The sequence below is a fragment of the Rana temporaria genome, chromosome 2 (assembly GCF_905171775.1).
Source record: "Rana temporaria chromosome 2, aRanTem1.1, whole genome shotgun sequence".
In the NCBI taxonomy this organism is placed as follows: domain Eukaryota; kingdom Metazoa; phylum Chordata; class Amphibia; order Anura; family Ranidae; genus Rana; species Rana temporaria.
The window spans coordinates 211,243,844-211,267,777 of NC_053490.1; the positions used below are offsets into that span (position 1 = coordinate 211,243,844).

The following is a 23,934-nucleotide window of genomic DNA, read 5'->3' on the forward strand; positions in this document are numbered from 1 at the left end:
GTAGAGTGCCTCCTACAACTTAGGTACAAATTGATATAGATATATACTGTAGATACCTTCAATTGTGGAATACTTTAGATCAACTTTAACCAATCTTCACATAGATAATAGCTGGCTGTGCGGACAGTCATGGATAGCTGCAGCCACTATCAATCTGTAATTGCATTGTATGGACTGAACAGCTACAGCTCTGAGCACACACCTGTCAGTCAAGTTTCAGAAATAATCCTCCAATTCTTGCTGTTGGAATTCGTAGCATGTGCTAAAAGCCAGTGTGAATGTACAGAAGTTTTAGGCCTCATTCACACAAGGAGGACTCCGTTGCTACGGAGTCCGCCTGCTCCCGCCAGCTCAGCGGGAGATCAGTCCGCAGATCTCTGCTGAGCCGACGGATGACAAGCTCCTCTCTGCTCACTGAGCGGGGAGGGGCTTGTCAGGCACCGCTGTCTCCTATGGAGCGATCTGATGAAAACGGACAGCATGTCCGTTTTCATCAGATCTTACCCGAACCGATCTGCATGGACGGATGGGGACGTGCCCCCTATACGTCTGTTTTTATCGGATAGGGTCGGATGTCAGGGGACATGTCTCCGCTGACATCCGACGCTCCATAGGGATGCGTGGAGCGGCCGTTCAGGTCCGCCGTCAAAGCTGACAGGCGGACCTGAACGATCCGTCCGTGTGAATGGGGCCTTAGGCCCCGTACACACGACCGAGTTTCTCGGCAGAATTCAGCCAGAAACTCGGTTCAGAGCTGAATTCTGCCGAGAAACCCGGCTGTGTGTACACTTTCGGCCGAGGAAGCCTACGAGGACCTCGGCGAGGAAATAGAGAACATGTTCTCTATTTCCTCGTTGTTCAATGGCAAAAGTCGGCCCGCCGAGTTCCTCGGCGGCTTCCACACTGAACTCGACGAGGAACTCGATGTGTTTGGCACGTCGAGTTCCTCGGTCGTGTGTACGGGGCCTTACAGTTATATTTACAGGATAAGCTTTCGAGTTTCTCCTAAGGTTCGAGCAGTAAACTACAGCGCTCTGAAAAAGTATTTGCCCCCTTCCTGATTCTTTTTTTTTTGCATATTTCTCACACTTAAATGATTCAGATCATCAAACAAATTTAAATAGTACAGAAAGAATCCCAGAATAAATCCAAGACGCAGTTTTTTATTTAATATTTCATTATTATTATTATTTATTATTAAGGGAAAAAAAGCTGTTCCAACCTGCCTGGCCCTATGTGAAAAAGTAATTGTCCCCTCCCATGCTGAATCATAAATGAACTGTGATTAACCACAATTTTTGGGAAAGCTGAGTTAGATTTTACTTGCCACACCCAGGCCTGATTACTGCCAGACCTGTTGAATCAAGAAATCACATAAATAGAAGCTTTCTGACAGTGAAGCACGCTAACAGATCACAAAAAGCTGCACATCATACCACAATCTAAAAAAAAATCAAGAACAGATTAAAAACAAAGTAATGTAATGACTGATCGCTGTTCATACATTGTATGAACAGACAATCAGGCATTTCTCCCCCTGACAGGATCGGGAGCTGTTTGTTTACACACACAGCTCCCGGTTCTCACTCTGTAACGAGCGATCATGGGTGCCCGGCGGTGATCGTGACCACTGGGCACGCGCATCGGAATCAGGGGCGTGCGGGGGTATAGCTACCTGATCTCGCCCAGCAGAGCCGAGCTGCCGCCGTATAACTGCGGCAGCTGGTCAGCAAGCAGTTAAATACAGTATAGGGCTATTCTGTCACTGGATGCTACTAAAGCGTTCGATAGTGTGGAGTGGCCCTATCTCCTGGAAATACTAACTAGGTTTGGATTGGGAGGCAGGTTTATAACATGGGTAAAGGTGCTTTACTCTAAGCCTAGAGCTAGACTCCGTATCAACAATAACCTCTCCCTCCCATTTGAGCTACATAGAGGCACCCGGCGGGGATGCCCGTTATCCCCATTGCTGTTCGCCCTGGCAGTTGAGCCCTTGGCGATACGGCTCAGAAATACATCGGAGGTGGTCAGGTTCCGCAGGGGCCAGAGGGAAGAAAAGATCTCCTTATATGCAGATGATATACTTATATATTTAGGTGATACGGCAGCGTCGTTGCGAACAGCAATGGGGATAATAGGAGAATTTGGAGGCTTCTCTGGGTTTAATATAAATTGGTCCAAATCAATATTAATGCCTATAGATCCGCTGAGTGAGCAGTTGCCGGTAGGAGCAGAGCAGATTACTATATCAAGTAGTTTTTGTTATCTGGGTGTGACGGTTTCCCCGGATACGACTGAATATCTTCAGCTGAACCTGGGTCCACTATTGGCAAAACAAAGACAGAAATGCGATAGCTGGTGTAAACTCCCCTTATCAGTGGTAGGTAGGGCCAACCTAATTAAAATGGTCTGGGCTCCGCAACTTTTATACATCTTCCATAATTCACCGATATGGATACCGAACAAATGGTTCAAAAGAATTGATACCCAGATGCGGGAGTTGATATGGAAGAAAAAGGTAGCCAGGATTAGTTTAACCACTCTACAATATGGAAAGTATAGGGGGGGATTGGCGGTACCTCATCCTAAAATGTATTTTTTAGCCTCACAGATACAACAGCTGGCGGGATGGGAACGGGAAGAAAGAGGGGATCCGAATAGAAACTTGGTGGTTGGTACAGCTCCCTCATTAAAGGCAGCCTCTCATCTTGAGATGGGCTTGCCCAGTATGCCACAGTCAGCACCCACAGGACCCCTACTCAGAAAGGTATGGGGGGGAGCTACGGAAAACTCTGGGGACAGAGGGTGTGCTACCATTCACTCCAATATGGAACAATCCGAGATATGCAGAGCTACAGGATCTAGCAGGCTTTACCTCCTGGAAAAAAAGGGAAATTCGTTTTTTTTCACAGCTGTATGAGGGTGAGGTGTTGAAAACGTACGAGCAGCTGTGCAGGGAATACCAATTAGCCCCGCGGGGCTTCTATCAGTATCTCCAGCTCCGGCATGCCCTACAGAAACAACAAAAAATACGATCGCTGGTGGTAACATCACCGTCGCCTTTGATGAAAACGGTTCTGCAACCAGAAGCCCGGAGAGGACTGATAACAAAAATATATGAGGGATTGCTAGCAACAATTCAGAACCATGCTTCCCTTAGAAGCCGTAGGAAGTGGGTGGAAGACATCGGGGAGATAGATTGAGACCAGTGGGAGAGGGCGCTTGAATCTGTCCCAGTGGTGTCCGTTTCTGCGTCGCACAAATTGTCGCAACTCTTTATCCTACACAGGGCATACAGAACAGAGCCACAATTACATAGATGGGGAAGAAGAGACACCCCTATGTGCCCAAAGTGTAGGGCTCAGCAAGGGGACTTCATACATTTGATTTGGAGATGCCCAAAGCTTCATAGGTATTGGGAGGAAGTATCCCGGTGTATTGCTAGAGTAGCACAGGTACCAATTCCATTGGATCCACATGTATACTTGTTAGGGGCCATTGACCCTGGAGAGTATACAAAAGGAAAGTACTATATGGTAATTAGATTGCTGTATTTGGCAAGAAAACTCATTGCACGTTATTGGATGGCCTCGGGGGTCCCCACAGGGAAGCAATGGATTGCGTATGTCAACTCACTGTTGGGTAGAGAACATCTGGCCTACAAAAGAAGGAAAGCAGAGGGTAAGTTTGAGGAAATTTGGCATTCCTGGTTGAGAGATACGAGTGTCGCACCACCAAAATTGGTGATGGATAGATTTTCTATGTAGAGTACAGAGGACAGGGGGGAGGGGGTGGGTTACAATAAAGAGATGTACATGGGAATATTATAGGAATGTAAAAATGTTGTATAATGCATGTTAATTAAACTGTAATGGATGCCGAATAGGCATATTTATGTATGAAATAAGAAAATAAAAATAAAGTGGATTTAAAAAAAAAAAAAAATACAGTATTTGTAAATTCGTTTTGTGTTGAAAATAACTGTGAAATCTAAAACTCCGGTGGGTGTAACAAGATCTCCGCTTGCCCCCTTCTCAGTCTATCATTACCGTGCACAAGTGATGGGTTTAGCAAGATGGTGGCGACAAAACGTCACTTCCAGAGAAATCTGTGATGGGGAGCTGAATGTGACAAGACACTGTACCGCAAAATCTCGAGAGATTTCACTGCTTCACAATGCCCACAAGCAAAATGGAAACTCCCTCAAACGGATTTTATAAGTCCTTCTTTGCCGAGAAAACGGTCTGCGGTTATATACAGCAACCAAAGTAGTGAGTGTACCTTCCTATGCTTAGACCCCAGTGAACGCTAAAAAAAAAAAAAAAAAGTTTAGCCGCGGAACCCCCGCGTTAAGGGGCTCCTTCGGGGGTGGTGCTACGTAAGGTTAAATAGATTGTAGCACATTTCTGTGGATCTGCTATTGCACTGAAAATGCAAGGTCACCTGATGTACACAACTTAAAAAGCTAGGCAATATACCTTTCACTTATGCCTGTGGTTAGGTTGATGTCACCATCATTCAGTGCCTGCACTGAGCCGGGGGACACAGTGATCATCTATTGCTATTCTATTGATGGGACACTGTGGTCCTTTGATGGAAAGGACCTCAGTGATGTATTCATCTTTGACAACTGTCCACATATGACGACAACTTAGCTTATCCAATTTGTAGGGATATCCCTACCTTGTGTTACACCCCCTTCCCCCCTCCATATACCAACTGTAACGGGAGGGCCCGTGGAATCCAGAAGCTCTTACAAAGTATGAGCCAGGAAATAATGGACATATCTTGGATTGCTGTAATTCACAATATATTTGAGGAGATCTGGAAGAACTATTTACAGGTTGTTTATTCTGAACTCAACAGGTTAATTGAAAGAGTGACTCATTCAATGTGGGAACACAGACTGTTAGGTGTTAATGTCGTCTGCTACTGTGATGTAAATGAATCTTATGGCTCCCAAGACCTTTTCATTGTGTGGTGCTAATTGACCCTGTATTGTGTGAAGGGCTATTGATGATAAATGTGTATTGCAAGTTAACAGACAGTCTAAAGGTCAGATGTCCGACTTGTCAGCTGTAGTTAATTAGCTCATGTAAATTAGGTCTACTAAAAGAATGTGTATTGTATAGCAGGTGAGAGGAGCCGGAATGTCTACCTTAAAAAGGTCATATCTCGGAGTCACCTTGTCTGGGTAAATGATTAGTTAATTAGCTCATGTTAATTTATGTTTTGGCTACCTCCTCTAACTGTATATAAGAGCCTGATTTTCTCATTAAAGGTCTATTCGTTTTGAACCTCAAACAGAGCGGTGTCTCGTTATTGGGGTTCGTCTGCCTGACTGTGGAGTGTCGATAGCTGTCTTGGGTTCGGAATAGAATATCTTAAAACAGTGTTAACCCCTGTCCCATTTGGGGTTCTGTTACACCAACTATAGTGATTTTTAGCAGTGCCCATTCGAGTTATTGAGGTTTATACAGATGTTATACATGCTTTACAGCTCCTGAAGAAACCTACAAGCGAAGAATCTCGAGCAACAAGCATTGTGAATAGCATAATATCTGTATGTGTGTGTGTTATATATGTAAAAATGCTTTTAAGAAATATTTCATTGGGAAACAATTGTATGCCTCAAGCTTTACAATTTTTTTTATTAAATAAATACTATATTTTTATAAAAATCTATGTGTTATGGCACCATTAAAATCCCCATTTTCTTGTTATCCCAAAAACACCACATCCTTCTGGCTAGTTTCCAAGGTAATACTGAGTATCCCAAATCTTGTGAGAAGACCCTCCTGCACTCAGTATTCCCCCAGGATCTTGTCAGAAGGATGGTGATATTACCCATGCAGTACAGCAATTGGTGGTAAATGTACGGTAAGTATGTTAAAAACAAAAAAAAAATGTTTAAGAGAAGTAGAACCAAGGCTATTACCCACTATTGATGAGGCTATTGATGTATATGTTGTTATTGATCTTTTCTATCAATTGGAATAATAAAGTATATATATTTTTTTTATATTCAACAAGTATATTCCTTGTAAGCTGCACAAGAGCCCCTGGGAGTTTTCCTTTCTTTTTTTTTCCCCACAACTGAACCTTGAAGTACTTGGAAAAAAATGCATAAAATTTATAAATTAGCACATCTAGCCATGATTGCTTTCATAAACACTAATTTTATTCGATTTTAGAAGCAAAAAGAAAGATTTATTATCAGGGAAAATTATATTTGGCTTAAAGACATCGGCTTTAAAAAAGTGAATGATTTTAGCATTTATCCTGATATCTGCAATAAAATTTAAAAGAATAAACATTTAACACAACTTTCATAATGGTGATATTCCTGTAACTTTCAGGCATACAGTTAAAGCAGTTCTAATGCTGCTTACATACGATAATTTTTCGGCATGAAAAAAACGTTGTTTTTAAAAAAATTTATTTAAAATGATCGTGTGTGGGCTTCACATAATTTTTCGGGTTCTGAAAAACTAAAAAAAATGTTTTCGAACATGCTGCATTTTTTAACGACTATTTAAACAATGTCGTTTTTCGGGTTGTAAAAAATGATTGTGTGGGCTAAAACGACGTTAAAAACCCACGCATGCTCAGGAGCAAGTTATGAGACGGGAGCGCTCGTTCTGGTAAAATTACAATTCGTAATGGAGTAAGCACACTCATCACGCTGTAACAGACAGAAAAGCGCGAATCGTCTTTTACTAACAGGAATTCAGATAAACCAGCCCCAAGGGTGGCGTCATCCGCATGGAACTTCCCCTTTATAGTGCTGTCGTACGTGTTGTACGTCACCGCGCTTTGCTAGAGCATTTTTTAAAAACGACCGTGTGTGGGCAACGTCGTTTTAATGATGAAGTTGGAAAAACTTCATTTTTTCTACATGCCGAAAAACTTTTTTTTTCATGCCGAAAAATGATCGTGTGTACGCAGCATAACAGTTTTGGCTCCAGTGCATTCTGTGAACAATACACATTTTTCAGCTTATCTTGGCTTGCCAGGAAGAGGACCTTTTCAAACTGGATTTTGATACCATTAGATAAAAAACAAACAAGGTTTTGGTAAAATACATTTGCAAATAAACGTAAAAGCCGCACACTACTATTGAGATGTCAGTGTGGGTCACTTCATTCTATGAAAACACCAACTTCAAGACATATAAAGAAATGAATTACATTGCAGATATTAATATATATATATATATATATATATATATATATATATATATATATATATATATATATATATATTTGGCATTGGCATCAGGCCCATAAAGTGGAAAAGATTCACCAGAGTGTGGTGCAAATTGTAAAGTTGAAGTAATTTCTGGTATAGCAGAGAAAAAATATATATTATGCATTGTATGCCTTAGACAGGTGATGGTTACAGTCAACATATTCTGATACCAGGAGAACTAAATGAATGTGTGTATAAGATGTCCAGCATGAAATGGGTATATAACATATGCATGACAGTGAAAAAAACTTATCAACCATATACAGTTTATGTAGGATGAGAAGCTTACAGTGTGTGCAGTGAAATCAGAGCGAGCAATTTTAGTAAATCAAAGGATCTTGTACAACTGTGCAAGCTTTAAACCTCAGCTTTAATATCCATTGCTTTTGAAGAACTGCGCTCGTGCAGCAGTATCATTGCCATAATCTTTTCCAGTTGTACGACGGTCAACATCATTTATGTCCCTCACATTTCCAGCACCGGTATTATATCCAGCAATAGCCCCTGCAAGAAGTTTACAACAGTTAGGTTATACATACTAATTTAGTGTAATGAATGTTGGTTACATAAATTATGGTTTTTATTTATAATAACAAGCAATGGGTCTATGAGGCCAGAGCTGATTCATTCCAGAAAAGACGGAGGATTTTTCTATATATCTATAGCCTTAAAGCTGTACAAATAACAGACTAATGGGATTTAAGTGGGGATACCCTGCCATTCTTCTCATTCTGACCAGAACTTGTATGGTTGTGCCCTGACCCTGTGTATACCTATTGGACATCAAATGTAATAAGCAGTCTCAATGAACAATAAAGAGACGCCAAAGGTAAATAGAGGGAAGCTAGAAATATGCGCGTTCTGGTCAAAATTAACATAATAAATCAATTCTTGGTTTTGAAGCTCTAGGGGTAACATTAGAAATAAACTGATGATGAGCAATCCTGGAGGTACCTGCTATACAAAAGACAACAGACTGTTTGAGGCCCCTTTCACATTGGCAGACTGATTGGGTTTCTTAGGTGGACCCGATCGGACCATCCATTGCCCTCTATGGAGCAGCGGATGTAAAACGGACACCTGTCGACATCCGATTTTAAAAACGGATGGTAGGTTGGATTGGATAACAGTTGGATGGAAACAGACAGTCGGTCCATTTCCATTCAGCCACCCATAGAGGAAAGCAGCTGTGTCTGAAAGCAGATCTGTTATCCGTCTGCTCAGTGGCGATCAGAAGACAGATGCTCAACTTGTGGAATCCACCAGCCTGAAGGGGGCCTAACTCTTGGGGGGGGACACAAGTTAGAGAAAGGGTGAGGAAACATTTAGAAAATACTGTTAGAAAGTTCCTTATATTGCAAGTTAAAGCAGTTGTAAAGGCAGAAGGTTTTTTATTTTAATGTATTCTATGCATTAAGATAAAAAAAAATATCTGTATGCAGCAGCCCCACAGCACCCCCCTAATTCTTTACCTGAGCCCCTTCTCTCTGTAGTGATGTCCGTGAGTGTCTTAGCTGTCCCATTGGCTCCCACGGCTGTCAATCAAAATCAGTCAGCCAATCAGGTGAGAGAGAGTAGGCAGGGCCAGGTCGGGGCCCCGTGTCTGAATGGATACACAAAGCTCTGACCCGGCTTGGGTGCCCCCTGTAGCAAACTTCTGGCTTAGGGGGCACTCATCAGAGGGAAGGGCCAGGAGAGCAGAAGAGTGACCCGAGAAGGAGGAGGATCTGGGCTGCTCTGGGCAAATCCAACTGCACAGAGGAGGCAAGTAAAATGTGTTTGTTTTTTATCTTAATGCATAATATGCGCAGAAGCCGCCCTAAGCCCCCTAATCTTTACCTGAGCCCCATTCTCCAGCGATGCTGCACAAAAGCCTTGGCTGTACCGGGACTCTCCCTCTTCATTGGCTGAGGCAGCAGTGGGCGCCATTGCTGCAGTCAAAGTCAGTGAGCCAATGAGGAGAGAGAGGGTCTGGGGCCGAGCCACGGGGCTGAGCCACGGCGCTGTGTCTGAATGGACACACAGAGCAGAGGCTCGGCTTGGGTTAGTAAGCTGCTTGCTGTGGGGGCACTCAGCAGGAGGGAGGGGCCAGGAGTACAGAAGAGGGACCCGAGAAAAGGATCGGGCTTCTCTGTGCAAAACCACTGCACAGAGAAAGTAAATATAACATGTTTGTTATTTTTAAACAAAAGAAACAAGACCTTAGTATCACTGACCGCTGATCGGCGAAGAGGATGACAGGACAGAGCTCTGTGAATATAAACAACACAGACCTCTGTCCTGTCAGTGGGGATGTGGGAAAAACGGACACATCCCTTAGTAAAAACAGCACACAGTGAATGCACCAAACACTGTTAGAGTTTGTTCACACTTGCTCATAATGCCGCTTATCAAAGGTGCCTTTAATGCATGTTAATAGGTGCGTTTGATATACACATTTGTGACGTGGTTGACTTGCGTTTTTGCCATGTTAAAACTGTACCACACATGCCTATTAACTGTAATGTACTAATGCAACTGCACCGCAACCGCATGCTTGCGGTGGGTTGCGGCACGTTACCGTAGACTTGAATGCAAGGAGTTGAAATGCTTCAATTCCTTTCAAACTTGACATGAAGTGTCATTTTGAAGCGAATTGATGCCAACACTTTCTGTTTCATAATCTGAATCTGTCTATATTATCAACTCCATAGACGTTTCAATAGGGTTAAAAACACCCCTAAAATGCCTGCTTTCAATGCCAGTGTGAACTAGGCCTTAGGCCCACATTTAACCCCTTGATCGCCATAGATATTAACCCCTTCCCAGCCCATGTCATTAGTACAGTGACAGTGTATATTTTTTAGCACTGATCACTGCATTAGAGTCACTGGTTCCCACAAAGTGTCAAAAGTGTCAGTTAGGGTCGGATTGCCCGCCATACTTATAAGTCACTGATCACCGCCATTACTAGTATAAAAAAATATATATAAAAATTCCAGTATACCATAGTTTGTAGACGCTGTAATTTTTGCGAACAAAGATATGTAGCATAATATGTATTGGCCTAAAGTTATTAAGAAATCTGATTTTTTTTAAGTTTTTATGGGATATGTTTTACAGCAGAAAGTAAGAAATATATATATTTTTTTTAAATGTTCAGTCTTTTTACATTTATAGCACAAAAAATAAAAACCCAGTGGTGATCAAATGCCACCAAAAGAAAGCTCTATCTGTGGGGAAAAAATTATAAAATTGTATTTGTTTACAGCGTTGCATGACCACGCAATTGTAAGTTAAAGCAAGCGGTGCCAAAAAAGCAAAAAATGGCCTGGTCACAAAGGGGGGTACATCTTCGGGAGGTCAGGTGCCCAGCCGAGTCCAGCACAGTCCCAATGCAGCACAAGGCTAAAACCTTATTCCCTTTCATTCTAGTTTACACCACCGCATTTTTTTCAGTGCAGTGTGGTAACACAATCCACCACATCACACCATGCTGCGGCCAATAAAACTTAATGAGATGTTACTTTGTCAAAAAAAAGCAGTGCAATGTGCTGTTTACAACATATCGGCAGCCTCATTCTGATGCAGTTGCTGGTGTGCACAGGCCCTTAACCATGAGTGTGATGCAGACAATGCATTTAACAGAGTTTTGCTTTAATACAGGTTACATATGTTCTTACCTTTCAGGATAATTTCTTTGGATCGTCCTGGAAATTTCTTCTCAATCTGATTGTATGTGGAAATGAAAATATCTACTGCCTGTGCAATATGCGTTTCGCTATCCCAGGTCCCCTTAGGTGTATGGTACCTTTTATCAACCTGCCAAAGTAAATGCAAGTTATATATATAAGATTTAATCAATGCCATCAAATATACAACATTGCTAATATTACAGCTTAACCCTTTTATTATTTATGTTAATAACATGAGTGGTGTATTGGGCCACTAGAAAAGAAGAAACCATTTTATTACAATTTAGCACCCAAGTAATGGGAACATGGAGAGAACAGAAGATAAGATATGTCACCGTTTAGTTATTACAAGCTGGTTAAAGCAGGAAGCTTTTTTCTGAAGTTGATTGGGTGTTTGTGGTTTTAACTCTTTCCCTCCCACCCCAGGATCCCTTTAAACTCTTTGGAATGCCCAGGGGGCAGGAAGGATCAGCAATATGACATGATCCTGGGCGGGAAAGATCAGCGATGTCACCGACAGCTACTGGTCTGTAGCCTGGACTGAGAGCTGTCTGCGGCAGCTCGGTTTTGTGCTGCCAGTGGGCCCTCAGCACATAAACAAGGGCACTCAGCGATGCATATGTGCAGCGTGTGGGCATAAAAGCCCACCCTTTTATTGCCACACGTATGCTCCAGATGATTGTAAAAGGGGTACCTTTCGATCGTTGGATCGAACCGCGTCGGGACCCGCTGACCCCACTGTTCACGTTTTTACATGCTTGTATCGTCTGATGATATGCGAGTGTGACATTTTTACTTTTTCATCTTTAGTAAATTTTTATACAGTATCACACTATGTCCATTTCCTTTTTTCCTTTCTGGGATATTATGCTTTGAACCCCTGGATACAATATTTGTGAGCTTATCTGCTCATTTCTACTGATCAATTGTCCAGCACTGGCTTGTGCTCATATGGTTTCATCTCATACTGCATCAATTGGAAATCATCCTCCTTATTGCTGAAGTCACCCTGAAGCTAGGACATCGCTACCATTAAGCCTTTGTGACCTATTAGGTATATGCCTATCTAGGTCTACATCATCTGGTAAGCCTCCGATTCATCTTGGTGGTGGGCCTCCTGTTTATTATCTACTACACTTTCTTCTCAGCACGCAGTCACTTTTTGTTGGGACACTAATATTGAAATTCATCATTGGACTTTAATATTTTATTATTACATTTTATAGTTATCAACTTTAAGCACCTTGATTTTTTGTGAAATTATCACTTATGTCCTTCACGCATGAGGGTCTCACTTGTTCATAGTATTGCACGTACTAGTAGCGCTACACTTTTTTTCTTGTTTTGCTGTTTTTTTCAGAATTTGATCTAATTCTGTAGTGTTGGATGCCACTTATATACGTTTACTGGTAATTGATATTATAATTATATTATTATATTATATTATATTATTATATATTATATATATTATTATATTATATTATAATTGATATTATTGATATGGTGATTGATATACTTTTAGTATATTGGATTTTTCGATTGTAAAAGGGGTTAAAGACTGAAATATCAGGTATACAAATGGACATTTTATGACCTTCATCAAACATATAGCATAGTATACACATATACATATTTTTTGGATCAAAAGGCTGCACATCTATAACTGAACCATTAGACCGAATATAAAGAAATGCTTTTTAATATATACAAGTAGAAAAAAAAAGCAAGAGTATGCACGTCCCTTTAAAGTGGATGTAAACCCTTACATTCACTAAAGTAACTAGTCTCAGGTGATACACAGTGATGAAACAAATCCTCCTACATAAGTTGTACCTGTTTATCTGTAGCCATTTTCCTCTACGTCGTCCTAAAACATACAGGTCAAGGGCCTTTTCCCAGCTCCAGACAGGGGGCAGGGATCTGATGTCACACCCTCACCCTCTTCGTGCTATCCCTTTAGAATCACATACATATATAAATCGTGCAAAAAAAAACAGGCAATCTTAGTGCTGTCCTTTAGGACCACATCTCAAAAAGAAAAATCCTTATTATTGCAAAGTGTTCAATCTCTTGATTGTAGAAATTTCCTTTTTACAACAGAAGTCTTCACCGTGCTTTACTCACCTAATATACTGTGCCACCTTCACCAGATGTGCCTTCACCTTAATGATGTGTAAAAAAAACCTTTCCTCTTATCCCTATAAGATATATAAATCTCCACTTTGTGCTTCACATGCTCACTCTTCTCGCTGTTTAGCAGCCTACAGTTTCCAGCTATTTTTTTTCTCAGTCTCATGCAAGAGATTAGAAAAGTGCAATCGTGCTTTATCCTTTAAAAAAACTACTCGTTATTACAATCATATGCAAGTACAACACAACATTTTAACCATCAAAGCATTTCCTTTGTATAACACATATACCGTGTGCACTGTAGGTACATATGCTGTCGGTCCTGCAGTAACCTTTAGCTTGCACAACTCGATAGTATTTCCAACAACGTCAGCCGATCAGGTCCCGCCCCTACATGTTTCGTCACACCTCGTGACTTCCTCAGGGAGATTTAATTGGTCGTCTTTGCTTTTACCTTATATATACGGATTTCTGTGCTATTTTGTTGTAGATGACTATGCCTTTGTTCGGGCACCACTTTACCGTGGACCTAGTACACGATATCTGCTAATCTCTATCTTTTTTTATTGCCTGTTCTATATTGTTAACTATTCATTATACTTAATCAGGTGTGCTCACTCACCGTGATTTGGAATTAATAAAAAAGAGTCAAATAGAATCAGAACAAAAACATTAAAAAAAAAACCTGATCGGCTGACGTTGTTGGACATACTATTGAGTGGTGCTTTCCAACGGTTACTGTAGGACTGACGACATATGTACCTACAGTGCACACGGCATATGTGTTATACAAAGGCAATTCTTTGATGGTTAAAAATATGAGTGTTATACAAATGTATGATTGTAATAAGGAGTGTTTTTTAAAGGATAAAGCATGATTGCACTTTTTTAATCTTTTGCACGAGACTGAGAGGGAAAAAAAATCTGGAAACTGGAGGAGTGAGCTATATACTGCTCACAAAAATTAAGGAACACTTTTTAACCACTTGAGACCCGCGCTATTGACAAAAGACGTCAACAGCGCGGTTCTCAGGTGCCAAGTGGACGTCATTTGAAATGCATTACCCGCGCGCGCCACTAGGGGGCGCGCGGCGGGTAACCATTGTGCCGCCGCATCACTGGGGACCCGATGCGTGTACCTGGCGGCCGCGATATTCCGCCGGGTACACGCGATCGTCGGGAACACAGCCGGTAACAGCAGGGACGTGGATCTCTGTGTGTAAACACAGAGATCCACGTGCTGTTAGAGGAGAGGAGACCGATCTGTGTCTCTTGTACATAGGGACACAGCATCGGTCACCTCCCCCAGTCACCCCCCTCCCCCCACACAGTTAGAACACACCCAGGGAATACATTTAACCCCTTCCTCACCCCCTAGTGTTAACCCCTTCCCTGCCAGTCACATTTATACAGTAATTAGTGCATTTTTATAGCACTGGTCGCTGTATAAATGTGAATGGTCCCAAATTTGTGTCGAAAGTGTCCGATACGTCCGCCGCAATATTGCAGTCCCAATAAAAATCGCAGATCGCTGCCATTACTAGTTAAAAAAAATTAATGAAAAAAAATCATAATTCTGTTCCCCATTTTGTAGGCGCTATAACTTTTGCGCAAACCAGTTGCTTAATGCGATCTTTTTTTTTTTTTTTACAAAAATACGTCGAAAAAGTACGTATCGGTCTTAACTGAAAAAAAATCGTTTTTTTTTTTTTAAAAAAATGGGAGATTTATTATAGCAACAAGTAAAAAAAATATATTTTTTTTTTAAATTGTCGCTCTTTTTTTGTTTATAGCGCAAAAAATAAAAACCGCAGAGGTGATCAAATACCACCAAAATAAAGCGCTATTTGTGGGGAAAAAAGAACGTCAATTTTGTTTGGGAGCCACGTCGCACGACCGCGTCAAATGTCAGTTAAAGCGTCGTAGTGCCGGAAGCTGAAATTTCGCCTGGGAACGAAGGGGGTTTATGTGCCCAGTAAGCAAGTGGTTAATCAGAGTATAGCATCAAGTCAAGTAAACTCCTGGGGTATTGATCTGGTCAGTTAAGTAACAGAGGGGGTTCTTAACCACTTAAGACCCGGACCAAAATGCAGGTAAAAGGACCCGGACAGTTTTTGCGATTCGGCACTGCGTCGATTTAACTGACAATTGCGCGGTCGTGCGACGTGGCTCCCAAACAAAATTGGCGTCCTTTTTTTCCCATAAATAGAGCTTTCTTTTGGTGGTATTTGATCACCTCTGCGGTTTTTATTTTTTGCGCTATAAACAAAAATAGAGCGACAATTTTGAAAAAAATGCAATATTTTTTACTTTTTGCTATAATAAATATCCCCAAAAATATATATATAAAAAAAGTTGTTTTCCTCAGTTTAGGCCGATATGTATTCTTCTATTTATTTTTGATAAATGCTTATTGCGATTTTTTTTTTTTTTTTTTTTTATCGATTGGTTTGCGCTAAATTTATAGTGTTTACAAAATAGGGGAAAGTTTTATTGCATTTTTATCAATATATTTTTTTTACTACTAATGGCGGCGATCAGCGATTTTTTTTTGTGACCGCGACATTATGGCGGACACATCGGACAATTTTGACACATTTTTGGGACAATTGTCATTTTCACAGCAAAACAAATGCTATAAAAATGCATTTTTTACTGTGAAAATGACAATTGTAGTTTTGGAGTTAACCACTACTCATCTTTTCTGACGTTTTTTTTACTAGTTTTGCATTTGGCTAGGGTCAGTGTCACTACTGATAGCATGAGGTGATACCTAGACCCTATAGAGGTTGCACATGCAGTCCAACTCCTCCAGGATGGCACATACGTGCCATTGCCAAAATGTTTGCTGTGTCTCCCAGTACAGTCTCAAGAGCATGGAGGTGATTCCAGGAGACAGGCAGTTGCTCTAGGAGAGATGGACAGGGCCTCAGAAGGTCCTTAACCCATCAACAGGACTGGTATCTGCTCCTTTGTGCAAAGAGGAACAGAATGAGCACTGCCAGACCCCTTCCACATGACCTCCAGCAGGACACTGGTGTGAATGTCTGACCAAACAATCAGAAACAGACTTCATGAGGGAGGCCTGAGGGCCTGACGTCCTCTAGTGGGCCCTGTGCTCACTGCCTGGTACTATGGAACTAGATTGGCATTTGCCACTGAACACCAGAATTGGCAGGTCCGCCACTGGTGTCCTGTGCTTTTCACAGATGACAGCAGGTACACCCCTAAGCACATGTGACAGACGTGAAAGGGTGTGGAGAACCTGCAGTGAACATTCTGCTGCCTGCAACATCGTTTAGCATGACTGGTTTGGTGGTGGGTCAGTGATGGTCTGGGGAGGCATATTTATGGAGGGACACTAGACATGGCACCCTGACTGCCATTCAGTATTGGGATGAAATCCTTGGGCCTATTGACCCTACGCTGGTGCAGTGGGTCTTGGGTTTCTCCTGGTGCACGGCAATGTCTGGCCTAATGTGGCGAGAGTATGCAGCCAATTTCTAGAGGATGAAGGAATTGATACCACTGAATGGCCCCCATGCTCGTCTGACCTAAATCAGATAGAAAACCTCTGGGACATTATCTTTCGGTCCATCCGACACCGCCAGGGTGCACCTCGGTTTGTTCAGGAGCTCAGTGATGCCCTGGGTCCAGATCTGGATAGAAATACCCCAGGACACCATCCGTCATCTCATTAGGAGCATGCCCCAACATTGTCAGACAAGCATACAAGCACATAAGTAAAATTTTGAGTTGCTGCAATGAAATTTCAGCAAAATGGACTAGCCTGCTGCATCATTTTTTCACATTGATTTTTGGGGTGTCTTTGAATTCAGCCCCCTGTAGGTTGATAATTTTCATTTCCATCAAATGATTTGGCATTCTTTTGTTCCTAACACATTACCTAGTCCATATCAGTATAGATATCCAGTATGATATTTCTACCCATTGAGATCTGATGGGTTTTCAAAGTGTTCTTTTTTTTTTTTTGTATATACTTGAGTATAAGCCGAGTTTTTCAGACCTTTTTTTAGGGCTGAAAATACCCCTCTCGGGTTATACTCGAGTCAGTGTACCTTGGGCGTCCATTTTTTAAAACTTGCGGCTTCCTCCTGGTCAAGTCCTGATCTGTGATAGGCGTTTGACACTGTGTTCAGTGTTCCGCCTATCACGGATGTTCTTTCATCCTCGGACTAAATAGAGGCCTCCCTTCAAAGAAGAAATGTAATACTCACCCCTCATGGCACCTCCCGTGCCACCAATCTCTACTCTAGTAAAGAGAAGGTGCCACCTGGAGAACTGCAAAATATGACACTTCTGGGGGTGTCAATTTTCTTTTCCCCCTGCTACATTCATAAGCAGGAGTAACCACAGCGTTTTCTCTAACTGACATAGAGACAGAAGTTTCCTTGCCTGCCACAACTTACAAATCCTTGTCCCCAGATCCTAGTGGAAGGGAAAATGTCAAAAATACAAGATCTGGGACCTGAACATAAACACAAGTGGCTACAATACCATCAATTAAACATATTTTGCTACAAACATAGAATTACCTTTAATAAATAGATCAAAAACTAAATTTTAAGAAATATTAATAGATTAACAAAAGCCAACTAAAAAGTTATCCAAGATATATGGCTTACTACTCCCCTCAGGACCCTTTAGAGAGCCAACAGGAATGAAAAAATTAGAAAAATAAATAGGAAGATCAATATCGGAGATGGAATGGGGGGAAATATTTGAAACAATTCACAAAACATCTATAGCGAATAAATATCAAGAAAGAAACTACAACATAGCAATGAGATGGTATTGGAGCCCCGTAGTGTTAAAAAAAAAAAATTGTGGACAAACAGATCTGTGTTGGAGATGTAAGGTGGAAAGAGGGACTATGGAACACATTTGGTATGAATGTCATATGGTGAGAAAACTCTGCAAAACAGTTCATGAGATAAATAAAAAAATATCGGGAATAGAGAGCAATATAAATATAGATCTCATTATCTCTGATGCCAGAATCAATAAAGAGTATTATTAAGAAGGATATTTTTCATCATATGACATCAGCAGCTAGCACAATAATAGCTTGCAAATGGAGAGAAAATAAAAGTCCAAATATAGCAGAATGGATTTGTGGAATGAACGAAATACAATATATGAAAAGACAGATAAGAGGAAAAGGACACATAAATAGTCAAATGCCAGAAATATGGCAGAGATGGGATGAATTTCGGCTCTCAAAAAGAATGAAAGAATATTTATAAATGGAAAGGAAGGAAAAATATGAAGGGGAAATTTAAATGAGGTACAGGGAATTGGAGAGAAAAGGGGGTTTATGTTTTTTTTTTTTTTATGGGTGTGAGGACTAATGGGAATGGAAGATAGTAGAATATATGTAGTTATATGTGGTAGGACATTTTGTTTTAAAGGTAATGTGAATTATATAAATGGATCAAGATTCTGTATATTGAATAATGAGCAGAAATAGATACATAATGTGACAGAATCTTGTTTGAATGAAAACTTTTTGTATTTAGAAAAAAAGACCAATAAAAATAAATTGAAAACAAATCCTTGTGCATTATTATTTCATCTTATTATTTGCTTATTGAATAAACCCATGTACACATACAAAATGTAATTTTACACATGAAAATAGCACACAGTGAGCAAAATGAATAAAGATATAGAGTAATGTCAGCACCACTTCATGTGTTCCATAAGTAAACAAGTTCCTAGTACCTGCATCAGGCCAAAGCCATTGTAATGGTCGCCCCAACCATTTTTCAGAATGCTTCCTCCACGTGATTCCCGGGACATAATACCAGCAATTATAGATGGATCAATCTTTTTTTGTTTAGCCACTGAGAGAATTATACTCTTGTATTTATTTATGCGTCGCAAGTCATTTTGGGCCAGCTTTTTTGAAGCTTCTACTCCTTTATAACAATAAAAAGATGAAAATATGTCAGCAGTGATCTTTTTTGTATTGATGCTGAAAATAGAACAAAAACCTAATAAAGAAGTTAGTAAAATACAGCAGAATGAATCAGCACCAGCTCTTTTAAGCACTTTTGTAGCAATGGCAGCGATTGTGCATGTTAACAAGTAAAGAAGGGGTGATAAGCGCTCCAGGTATGTGATAAATCACAACCAAGGTGTAGAATATATGAATGAACCACAATCAAAGAAAGGAATAGTGACCAAACTCAAAATGTGCAGTACGTGCTGAGTAAGAATTATCTGAAAGTGGGTGTTCAGATACTGTGAAACCACTTGGGGATATCCAGTCCCCTATGAGTCTAAGAATCACTGTGATGTGCACTCATAAGAACAATATATAAATATATATAATATACAAAGGAAAAAATGTGGAGATAAAATGTGTAATAACAACAATAATACTGATGATCAAACAGTCTATAGATGGAGATGATAAGGTGTTCTCATATATGGATAGCTGTGTGAAGGCAGCAGTTTCAAAATCCTCATTGGTGTTGTAGTACTCTTACCATGAAGGTGCTATATGTGCGCATATAGTGATATCCCTCTGGATTTCCGATCACCTTTCTCCTAGGGTCACTCAATGAAGGTTGTTCCAGCTGCTGTATACCATAAAGGTGCAGGATGCATGTGTATAGTAGTAGCCCTCCGGATCTCCGATCTCCTTTCTCCTGGGGTCACTCGGTTCAGGTGGGTTCCAGCATGCATCCTGCACCTTTATCTTGCACCTCGGTTTGGTCCGATGAAAACGGTCCATCAGACCGTTCTCATCGGTTTGACCGATCGTGTGTATGTGGCATTAGTAGCTTTGTCAGAATTGTATTGCTTTCTGGGGAGTTACTTCACTGTAACTGTCTTATCAAGGCGATCTTTAGTTTCAAACATCATGCTTTTGCTTAATCTTTTAACCCTTTGGTTACTTAAAGTTAAACTCTGGAAAACCTAAAAGTCATCCCTTGCAGTGGGACTTGCTAAAGTAGATTTACTAACCCGATCCTCAGCTCCTCCATACTGTTAGACCCATCTCTGCTGCATTCCAGTAGTCTAATGTCCTGACATCATCAAGATCAATGCAGGGTTCATAGCTTTGCATTGGATTTGATGACGCCATGGAACAGTCTATCTCTAGACTAAGCAAGCAATTGACCCTTGCAGTGTGGGTGCAGCCCAACTGCAAAGGATAATTTCAAGTTTTCCAGCATTGGGCTTTAATTTCACATAGTACCCGTAAATACTCGGGTATAAGCTGACCCGAATATAAGCCGAGACACCTAATTTTACCACAAAAAAATGGGAAAACTTATTGACTTGAGTATAAGCCTAGGGTGTCCATCTGCATGCCTCACTGTGCCCATGCCTCACCGTGCCCATGACTAGACTTACGTTTAAAATGGGAGGGGTGCCTGGCTTTGAAAAATCGGTGCTCCCCAGTCGTAGGTCCCCCGGACAACAAACTTTGCACACTTATAGAGGAAGAGTGGGGCTATATGCGGGAGATCAGGCACAAAAAGGTGACTCAAGTATAAGCCGAGGGGGCCATTTTCAGCACAAAAAAATTTGCTGAAAAACTTGGCTTATACTCAAGTATATACTGTACTGTTCACTGAACTAGATAAAGGAGATTTTTTTTTTTTTAAACTACAGCCAAGAAATAGACAGCAGAGGTGTTCAGGGTTAGGAAATCCCTGAAGACCACAAGGAACTGTTAGATGATCAAAAGGAAATGTACCGAGACAATATGCCATTGCTGACCTTTTTCTGAAGATGCTGTCCTTGGCTTCAATATTTTGTAAGTCATTAGCAAATGAAGACTAGCCACTCAAAGTACTTGTAAACTTACCACAATCTTTCAATTTGTCTTGTTTGGCTGTTGCACAAGATGCACCAGTCGTGGGAACTTTCTTGATGTCCCCATAGTTTCCAGATGTATATACAGTGGCTAGAAAAGAAAGCATACACAGTCAGATCCCCAGTTAGAGATTATGCTGCCCAAAAGTACTTAGTTATATTGTCAGGTTGAAAAAATGTCCATCTTTTAAAGGAACCAATTGAAAAAAATAAAAATAAATTAGAAAACCTCCATATACACAATTTTATAACAGTTGATCCAAAGGAAGGCAAAAAGAAAATAACTCATGATCCAAAAAATAAATAGAAGCAATTGGATATTCCCTAGATCAACTACCCCCGGGGTTATTACCTGGACATGTTACTATCCTGTTATATTTTGTACATTTAGGAATAGCGTAAGGTAGGGTTGTCCCGATACCACTTTTTTAGGACCGAGTACAAGTACCGATACCTTTTTTCAAGTACTCGCCGATACCGAATACCGATACTTTTTTTTAAATGTGTCCCCAAATGCAGCCCTGTCCCCCCACAAATGCAGCCATGTACCCCCACAGATGCAGCCATGTCCCCCCACAGATGCAGCCATGTCCCCACACATATGCAGCCATGTCCCCCCCATATGCAGCCATGTCCCCCCTTATAAGCAGCCATGTCCCCCCTTATAAGCAGCCATGTCCCCCTTATAAGCAGCCATGTCCCCCTTATAAGCAGCCATGTCCCCCTTATATGCAGCCACCTTGCTCGGGATTGGACAGATCACCCAAACAAGGGGGAGTGTCTATACGCGGCGGGAAACACTACAGCTATTCAAATTAAAGCTGTAATGTTCCCCGCGCGTATTAACCAGGCGGTGGCGGGATCCTGCATAGTGGCGATGACGGCGGCGGGGGGGTGGGGGATGGGGGGTTTGAGTATTCGGCCAGGCATCGGGGGTATTTGCGGGAGTACAAGTACTCCCGCAAATACTCGGTATCGGTCCCGATACCGATACTAGTATCGGGACAACCCTAGCGTAAGGAATTATTAAACACTAATGACCTCCCCTGTTGAGTTGGATGGGCAGTGTCACCAGCAAATGCAACATAATCGCCTCTCACCCATCTGTCAACTGCTCCCTGAAAAGGGATGGAGCACAGATTGCTTTTCAGAGGGACAGCAAGGACTGCCTCTAACTCTGCTAATGTGCACTTTTCCTAGTTTTTACTTTTTGAAAAATTTCAATCATGACACCCTTTATACTGATCCTTGGCAGACCTTAAAAGATAGAAAATATCTTTGGGCTTATGTACCAATATGATTAACATCATGCAGTAATGTTTAGGCATGCAAAGCAAACCAGTGTCTTCTGAATAGTTACTAAAGCTAACCTTGTAAGTAGCGTTAGTAAAAAAAATAAAAAAAATAATATATATATATATATATATATATATATATATATATATATATATATATATATGTGTGTTTGTGTGTGTGCCTTTTGAATAAATGGATTAGGGTGGAAAGGGTTGTCCCTACATGCATGCACACAATTATGGTACGTATGAATTATTTGTGCACTGACTAGAATTAAATTTTTATTACCCCAGAAGCCAAGACTACAACAGTACATTACTATACTATACCTGGTTCCTTTTGTCAGTATAAAAGCATAGGTACATGTATATCAATAGTAATCAAGCATTTTTTCATTTTAAGGTTTGTAAACTTCACCATATTTGATTACAGATGAACAATAAAACATAAATTTAGAAATGTTTCTAATTTTAGTGTACTTACCAGCCAGAGTGGAAAGAATAAGAATTGTAAAAAAACTCATGTTTGTGTTCTTAAAATACCTAGAAGAAACAAAAACCATGAATGCAGCATTGCTAGACATGATCTACATTACAATATCTGTTTTAGAATCACTGGTTATTATACCTCTCAGTCGTCTTGCTGTGCAGAATGTGGAAGGAAACTTGAAGTGAGTTTTATAGTTGTTTAAAGGAGAGGTGTGGTTTCTGGACCAGCTGTTTACAATGAATGCATCCGATTCCAGAAAATTGTTGGGACATTTTGTGAAACCCACTTGAATACTGTCTTTCACAATTGTTTGCAGTTAGTAAACATGTTATGACCTTCCACTTTTTAACATCCTCCTAGGTACAGAAGAGAACATGTTTCACCATTGTTATAAAAGTGCCTTCTTCCTCCTTCGCTAATCCAGCCATACCAGGATTTTTTTACTTTGAATAACTTCTCAACCTAATCCTTTTACCGGTTTCTTTATAATGTCAGCATGGATATCTGTGCCAACCAAATTAAACTGTAAAGAACACCATGTCTGTTCTGCATATAACCAAATGGTGGAAAGAAAAGGTAAAGATGATGTCCATCTTTGAAATATCAGTTCGTTTTAGCTAGAGTGCCTCCTATAACATAGATACAAATGGATAGATACTGTAGATACTTTCAGTTTTGGAATTATAGAACAACTTTAACCACTTAAGCCCCGGACCAATATGCAGCCTAAAGACCCAAGGTGTTTTTACAGTTCGGGACTGCGTCGCTTTAACAGACAATTGCGCGGTCGTGCGACGTGGCTCCCAAACAAAATTGGCGTCCTTTTTTCCCCACAAATAGAGCTTTCTTTTGGTGGTATTTGATCACATCTGCGGTTTTTAGTTTTTGCGCTATAAACAAAAATAGAGCGACAATTTTGAAAAAAAAGCAATATTTTTTACTTTTTGCTGTAATAAATATCCCCCAAAAACATATATAAAAAATGTTTTTTCCTCAGTTTAGGCCGATACGTATTCTTCTACCTATTTTTAGTAAAAAAAATCGCAATAAGCGTTTATCGATTGGTTTGCGCAAAATTTATAGTGTTTACAAAATAGGGGATAGTTTTATTGCATTTTTATTATTTTTTTTTTTTTTACTACTAATGGCGGCGATCAGCAATTTTTTTCGTGACTGCGACATTATGGCGGACACTTCGGACAATTTTGACACATTTTTGGGACCATTGTCATTTTCACAG

At 40.6% G+C, this 23,934-nt stretch overlaps 1 protein-coding gene across 1 annotated transcript; it reads right to left on the reverse strand.

The window, feature by feature from the left end:
• Positions 1–7,259: 7,259 nt before the first annotated feature.
• Positions 7,260–22,940, reverse strand: LOC120926444 (lysozyme g-like). Its single transcript, XM_040336359.1, has 6 exons — positions 22,833–22,940; positions 22,689–22,747; positions 20,902–21,000; positions 18,801–18,997; positions 10,914–11,052; positions 7,260–7,755 (listed from the first exon to the last, which is right to left on the reverse strand). The coding sequence occupies exons 2-6, from the start codon at positions 22,726–22,728 to the stop codon at positions 7,622–7,624; spliced, it is 609 nt and encodes a 202-aa protein (XP_040192293.1). The 5' UTR covers positions 22,729–22,747; positions 22,833–22,940; the 3' UTR covers positions 7,260–7,621.
• Between the last annotated feature and the right edge of the window lie 994 nt (positions 22,941–23,934).